Source organism: Dipteris shenzhenensis, chromosome 30 (assembly GCF_047967505.1).
Source record: "Dipteris shenzhenensis isolate YYH24624 ecotype China chromosome 30, Dip_SZ_1.0, whole genome shotgun sequence".
Classification (NCBI taxonomy): domain Eukaryota; kingdom Viridiplantae; phylum Streptophyta; class Polypodiopsida; order Gleicheniales; family Dipteridaceae; genus Dipteris; species Dipteris shenzhenensis.
Window position 1 is genome coordinate 35092272 of NC_141625.1, and position 6920 is coordinate 35099191.

General features: G+C 47.9%; 1 protein-coding gene across 1 annotated transcript; it reads right to left on the minus strand.

The window, feature by feature from the left end:
* Window positions 1-3715: 3715 nt before the first annotated feature.
* On the minus strand, window positions 3716-5965 carry LOC147882032 (cytochrome P450 72A11-like). The gene is made up of 5 exons (XM_087401803.1): window positions 5641-5965; window positions 5330-5556; window positions 4990-5240; window positions 4538-4901; window positions 3716-4235 (listed from the first exon to the last, which is right to left on the minus strand). The coding sequence occupies exons 1-5, from the start codon at window positions 5957-5959 to the stop codon at window positions 3801-3803; spliced, it is 1596 nt and encodes a 531-aa protein (XP_087257929.1). The 5' UTR covers window positions 5960-5965; the 3' UTR covers window positions 3716-3800.
* Between the last annotated feature and the right edge of the window lie 955 nt (window positions 5966-6920).

Sequence of the window (6920 nt, forward strand, 5' to 3'; positions counted from 1 at the left end):
TGTTGAAGATGCAACTGTTTTCATCATGGCCGTCGACGATGCAGATATGGCACCACAATCTTGGTGGTGGATTTGCTTGTGCAGTGATCCTGGCTCTTAGGACCGAGCACTCATTTGTTGTATGATTGGCCACGCAATCTGGACACCAGACATTTTCTCACCGTGAATAAGTCTGAGGTGGCGACTGAGACAAGTGAAGCTTTTGTCCATGGCCTGCATCATGTCTTCTTTCAGCTTCATGGTCATGGCCTTTAGGCAATCTTCATTTGATGTTTTGGCAGTGGACTTGGATTTGCCCTTTTTAGAGCGTTTATCCCGTGCACTCGATCTTCCATTATCACTGCTCGTGTCGGAGTCGGTCATGCCATCCTCGATGTCAATGGCTGTTGCGTGAGCAGCATTGAATGTTTCATAGCTACTAATCTTTTTCTTATCCTTCGGGATTTTCTTCCTTAATCCCGCAATGAATTAGGCCGTGAGGTACTTTGCATTGGGGCGTGGGTCACATTTGGCAATTAATGTTTTCATCTTTCCCAGGTACATGTGTACATCTTCTTGATGGCCTTGTTCGATCTTGCTTAGTTGGAGAGCGAGATCATCTTGTAGCCTTTCCATTTGAAAGCGCCTTTTGAATTCTGTTTAAAGTAGGTCCCATGTGGCGTCTCCTTCCACTAGAAGGTCTAGGTACCATTCAGATGCTTCATCAGTTAAGGCCATGGGAAACTAGGCCGCCTTGGTTTCATTGGATTGATCTCCACCCGCTCGGCATGCGGCATCAAAATGCTGGAGGAATTGGGCTAGATCTCCCCTACCATTATATTTGGGAAGTTCTTGTTTTCCCAGGGGGCGCTTGCCTTGATTGATATTATTTTTGCGATTAAAGAAATTGTCAACCTTTGCATCAAGGTCGATATCCCCATCATCGTCGCGACGGCATCCAGCCATGTGGCATGGAGGAGTTAAAGGGATTTCTTGAATTTCAGGGGGGGAATTGGGGTAGAGGATTGTTCGAGGCGATGGTTGTAGTAGAGTTGTATGCTGATTTAGCGAGCATTCGAGTCGGAGGTGTTGGCCGGAGTGTAGCTGCATGCAAATTGGGTGAGAGTTGCAAAGGGTGTCTCTGTTGCAGGTGCGGCAGTTGATGTTGTTTTGTTTGGAGAGGGTTAGAGTGGTTTTAGTGTTGTAGGTACTATCGTGTTAATAATGTGCCTAAGATTGTCCCACGTGTGTAGGAAAATGTGCCGGTGCAGACGAATCGTCAATCGAAGGTCACGGCATAAAGATATGAGCGAATTAGTGTAAAATGACACCGACACGAGGGCGCAAATGAGCGAGTGCTAGGGATGCCAAAATGGTGTGCAATGGGTTGGAAAAATGTCCCATAGCGTGGTGTTTCTGTGTGTGAAATCTTGGTTCAAACGGGATTCAGTTTGGGTCCCAAACGGATGAGTTATGAAGGGTTGAAGTAGGGGTAAAATTGGGCTTTTGTTTTTTTTTTGGGGTTCCTTGGTCTTAAGGTTAGTGTGAATGGACTTTAAGTCCAATTGAGGGGTTTGAACCAAGTTAATTCCAATTAGTCTAACTAGCCAATTAATCCAACTACTAGTTACTTTAATTAGACAAGTACTCTAGTTAACTAACTACTTCCACTAACTAGCGTTAGTCTACTAATTGAAGGTCAGTTAAGCTAATCTAACCTAACCAACTGTAACTATAACTAACTACAGTTAATTAAACTAACCAAAGGGGTTAATGCTAACTAATCCTAGTTCATTAATCTAACCTATCAGACTAACCTAACCTAGGTTACAACTAACTGAACTAAGGTGTATCTAATCTAACCTAGGTTAAACTAACCTAAGGTTATTGCTAAGGTTACATTAGGGTTTTTCTTTTTTTTTAAATTAATTATTTTTGAAAAAAAATTGATGGGACGAGCGTTGCACGATGGCATCAGAGAGGGGAGAGGGGGGGCGCGGTTTCACTAATGGAGGCAGAGGGTTGGAGGTAAAGGGGAGTGCAGAGGGGTAGGAGTAGGAGGGGAGGGAGAGATGGAGAATGGTAGGAGGGAGGGCGGCGAGTTGGAGGCCTTGAGCGTTGGGTGGTGCGACCGGGGGTACGCAGAGGCAAAAGGTGTTGAAGGAGGCGCCCCCAATGGGGCAGACGGTGGCGAGGGGGCGAGCACCACCACGTGGCGAGCACCGCTGCGGAATGTGGGCAGAGGGCGATTGCGTGATAGATGCACTGCCGTGGGTAGTTCTGCACCCGTCGTTGCTGGCGAGCGCTGCGCAGGTTGTCTTGCCTTAAGGCAAGGGCATACAAGCCCTTAGAATAGTAGGGCTTTAAGCCCCTTAGATTAGGGAGGGGAGTGCAAGCAGGGGGTGAGATGGGGCGGGGGGAGAGAGAGAGAGAGAGACAGAGAGAGGGGGGGTAGGGAGAGAGAGAGAGAGAGAGAGAGAGAGAGAGAGGGGGGGGGGGGAAGAGAGAAAGAGGGAAAAGAGAGAGAGAGAGAGAGAGAGAGAGAGAGGGGGGGGGGGGGGGGGGGGGGCATTGGAATTGGGGGGGTTGGAGAGGGGGGGATGGTGGAGATGGAGGAGGGGAAGGTGGATGGGGGGGGGTTGGAGAGGGGGGGATGGTGGAGATGGAGGGGGGGTGGATTGGGAGGGGGGGGGGTGGAGGGGGGGGGGGGGGGGGGTTGTGGAGATGGAGGAGGGGGGGGGGGGGGGGGTGGAGATGGAGGGGGGGGTGGAGGGGGAGGGGTGGAGAGGGGGGGGGGGGTGGAGGAGATGTAACGGGGGGGGTGGAGATGGATGAGGGGGGGGGGGGGGAGGGGGGTGGTGGTGGAGGGGGAGGGGTGGAGAGGGGGGGGGTGTGTGTGGTGGAGATGGAGGAGGGGGGGGAAAGGGGGTGGTGGTGGAGGGGGAGGGGTGGAGGGGGTGGGGGGGTGAGGGGATGGTGGTGGAGGGGGGAATGGTGGAGGGGGGGAAAAAAACAAGAGAAGTTACTTAATAGTAAGAGTAAGACTAATCTTAGAGAATCCTATCATAATTATTGGCCATATTTTGTGAAATCATACAAGGGTTAAAATATATATATATATATATATATAGATGCCATATCACTACATATTGCTCTATAAAGGGAAAATAGATGATGGTATTATGGCCTATGAGTTGGCATCGTACCTTGAAACTAGTACTTTTACTTAGAGAAGAGATAAAAGGTCCAAAAGGTAAGGATGATTTTGGAACTGTAAGAATTTCCATCAATATATGAGCTCATGTGACACTCATGAGTATGGCCATCCATTTCAACCTAGTTTATCCCATGGAGACATTTATCAAATCCATGTCATTGTGTCGATTTGTTGTGGCAACTTTCTAAGCACTACTTTACTACCAAATCAACATGTGGCATCATGGAAACATGGGAAAGGCTTTAATAAATTGCTATATCAAATTACATTTAAGTTTGGAGATGCTTCCCCATAATATGACCTATTTATATATGTTTTTAAAAGTTTGCAGATTCAATTAAAACTTCCTATACAAAAACAACCACCTAATAAATAGGCTAAAGCTTAAGAGCAAGTACAATGATAGAAGCAGAATTTAAAAGGGCTCAATGCACAAGTGAAGCACACGTATGCCATTAATAAAAAACCATACAAAATTAAAATGCCAATAAAAAACCATACAAAATTAAAATGCCCTACACAAAAAGCACCCCTAGGTGAAGTACATGCTAATATTAGAAACCATCTCCGCTAAAGAAGTGCACCCTTGCCTAGATTATCTTTTTTAAAGAGATGAGAGAATGAGAGGAACCCCATATTGAGGTTGGAGAGTGGCATAGTACTTGGGCGCATGGCGATACGATGGTGATAAACAAAATTGAAAACGTTGTAAGATGGCTACCAACACAATCTTGGCCTCCAACATGGCGAATACTTGACCTATGCACATGTGTGGGCCGAGGCTGAATGGCATAAAGCCATACGATTTTCGACAAGCTGCTGCAATTCCACCTGAAAATCGCTCCGGCTTGAAGTCGTTTGCATCATCGCCCCACAGCTCTGAATCTCTATGGATCACAGCAGGCAATGTAGTGAGGCGCACACCAGGGGGCACGTGAAGCCTGCCTACCTTAGTGTCGACGCCGGGCTTGGTGCCACGTGAGATGATTTGAGGGACAGGTGGGTAGAGTCGAAGGGCCTCATTGAGGATCATTTCCACCTATCATGATTTTCAAGCCCACATTCAAATCAAACCTTTTTTTTCAAAACCCCCTACTCACACACGCATGGCCAATCACCTATGGCTTACGCTCACAGACAGAGGGGCTTCCCGAGGGATATGACGTCGGGCAGCCAACTCAAGTGGGCGTTTGCGAGTGAGCTATGGCTCTTTCAAGAACAAATCAAAACTTGGAGCAAACTTTGAAAAGAAAAGAGAAGAGACATGAAAGTTTGAGCTTGGTATTTTGATTGAGCCAAACTCAGAAAAGAAAAGATGGAAGTTTGAGCTTTTGAGCTTACTATTTTAAGCTTGCTTCTCTGGATCCCCATCGGTTCCGGCAACTCCAGCACTTCCTCGCGAGCTCGCTCTTGCCATTCCGGGTACACAGCCAGCAGCATCATCGTCCAGCTTAACAGGTTTGCCGTCGTGTCGTGCCCTGCGAAGAAGAACGTCTTGCACTCGTCCATTATCTGCTCTGTCGTCAACGGAACCACCTTCGACGATTGCCCGGCCTCTGGCAACTTGTTAGAGGCAAGCATCAGTCCAAGAAGGTCCTCTCCGTACATCGACGATCGCATTCTCTTTTCGACTATGTCCCGTAAATTTTTCTGGATCCGACGCTGCAACTTCCAGCACTGACGATTCGTGGCTGTGGGTAGAAATCTGCATCGCGATTCCGGATACCGGATTGAGCGGAAACAACAGGACTGACAGACCAGGCAGAACTAAAAGCCGCGCTCAAGGAGCATACCTGTACCCAGGAATCAATGTGTGCCATACGAAGTCCTTGAAGGTAAGGTCAACCAGCTCCACTTGGTCTTCGAACACCGCTTTGCCTTCCTGATAGTTAGATCCAAACGATGTGCGCGCAATAATGTCCGCCGTTACCTTTCGGAGGTCCTTTGCAACGTCGATTTCAAACACCCCTCCATTTTGTTGAACGAGCTCTCCCCACGAATTTGCCATTCCTAGCGCGCAAGCGGACATATCAGCAGTCATGGCCTGCATCATTGCGAGCGGGATCCTGTGATGCATCTGAATAACTTTCTAACGAAAAGGGGAGCTTCGAAGGTGAACGGAAAGCCGATCACCTTGAGCTTCTCACTGGAGAATGCCGGATTCAAAATGCGTCGTCGGTTTTCCCAATCTTCCCCTTCCACTGTTAGCACACTGCTACCTAGCAATCTACGCACTAGAACGGTAGCCGTCGGGGATTTCTGATAGCTCTTGCAGTAGGTGGACAAGTGATCTTTAGCATCCTCTGCGTTCACGATGTTTAACGTTGGCCGGCTACCGAGCCAGAATACTAGAGGTTTGCCTGTCAAGTGTCAGGAACCGTCAGACTAGGGTCACAGGCTTGCAAGCAGCCCACTAACAGAGCAGGGTATAGTAACAAGCTCACCATCTGTCGGAGCAAATTGACTGTAGAAGGCGAAGATCCGGGAGAGGTAGCGATGGTCGGATGCGGAGTTCAAGCAGGAGGAGTAAGCTGCTTGTTGGGCGCGAAAAAAGGCAGGAAGGTTACCGACGAAGGGAATGTAAGGGAGCACAAAGGCGCCTTGGGAGCGGAGAGTGCGAGCGAGGGAGGAAGGGGTGAAGAAGAAGAGGTGGAAGAGGCGAAGGGCGAGGAGGAGGAGGATGGCAGTGAAGAGCGAGGCTGGAGGAGGCCACCATTGGAGCAGCTGATGAGCTTGTGAAAGAGTAGCATCAAGAGGAGACATCTTGGCCAGGGTGAGAAAGAGAAGTCTCTTTCGTGCTCAACCGTTTATATATGATGATGATGATGTTCCAATCATCGATACTTAGGGTCGTTGAGAAATCTCTAAATTTGATCTTTGGCATCCATTTCGTTGTCATTAGGGAAATTCTCCATGTCAAACCAAAAAGGACAAATGGGGAAATCCTTTCATTTCTTGCCTGCCTTTCATGAGTAGGTCTTACGCTTAGTGCACACGGGATGAGTAGTGCTAGGCTGGTCATGATGCAAATCGAGTCGCACATCTAATTGACGAATTGGCATTTATGCGCCCTCCGTACTCCGTTCCGCACCTTCATTTTGTGGGTTGCAAATTCAAGCTCCAGTGCTCCATTATGAGTTGACCGGAAGCAGTAGGTAATAGTTCAAGGATAACCTGTGCAGAGGGGAGGCAGACTTGTACTGCTCATGAGCAGTCGGTGGTAAACTTTGTCAAGACATCCACGGCAATTTAATCGTGTGAACAAGTCTTCTCCATTTGGGATGTTGTTGTAGCGCCTCTAACTTGCCCTCAAGCCGCACACAGATGGCGCTCCAGCTTGTGCGTGTGCACTAACTCTTAATGGAGGTTCATTCAGGTGCTCCTGGGAAGTTCTCCATGTCAAACGAAAAAGGACAAATGGGAAAATTGTTTCATTTTTTGGGCTGCCCTCTGGAGGAGGGGGTAGGTTTTATTGGACGTTGGCTTCTCTAAGAAGTGAAATTTCAAATTTTTATTTGTTAGCAATGGCACTCCTAGAGACAGTGCTTAAGGATTGATTTGGGGCCAAGTTTTGTAATTATTTGTTTTTTATTTTATTTTATTGAAATTCCCAAACTCTATTTTTGGGTGAGTGAACTCCGCTTTTGGTTTGCCATCGCCATAGCCAGAGACCCTGTTGCCTACTGCCTGTCTTTCTGTTTGCAACTGTAACAAAGGTGATCCT

What these genes read in the sequence shown, in the direction of transcription:
- LOC147882032 (XM_087401803.1), bottom strand. Translation starts at nt 5,959, where the DNA reads ATGTCTCCTCTTGATGCTACTCTTTCACAAGCTCATCAGCTGCTCCAA. An exon ending in TCTCCAGTGAGAAGCTCAAG is followed by an intron (nt 5,241 to 5,329) that starts GTGATCGGCTTT and finishes GCAATGATGCAG; the next exon opens with GCCATGACTGCTGATATGTC. An exon ending in AGAGAAGCAAGCTTAAAATA is followed by an intron (nt 4,236 to 4,537) that starts GTAAGCTCAAAA and finishes AAATCATGATAG; the next exon opens with GTGGAAATGATCCTCAATGA.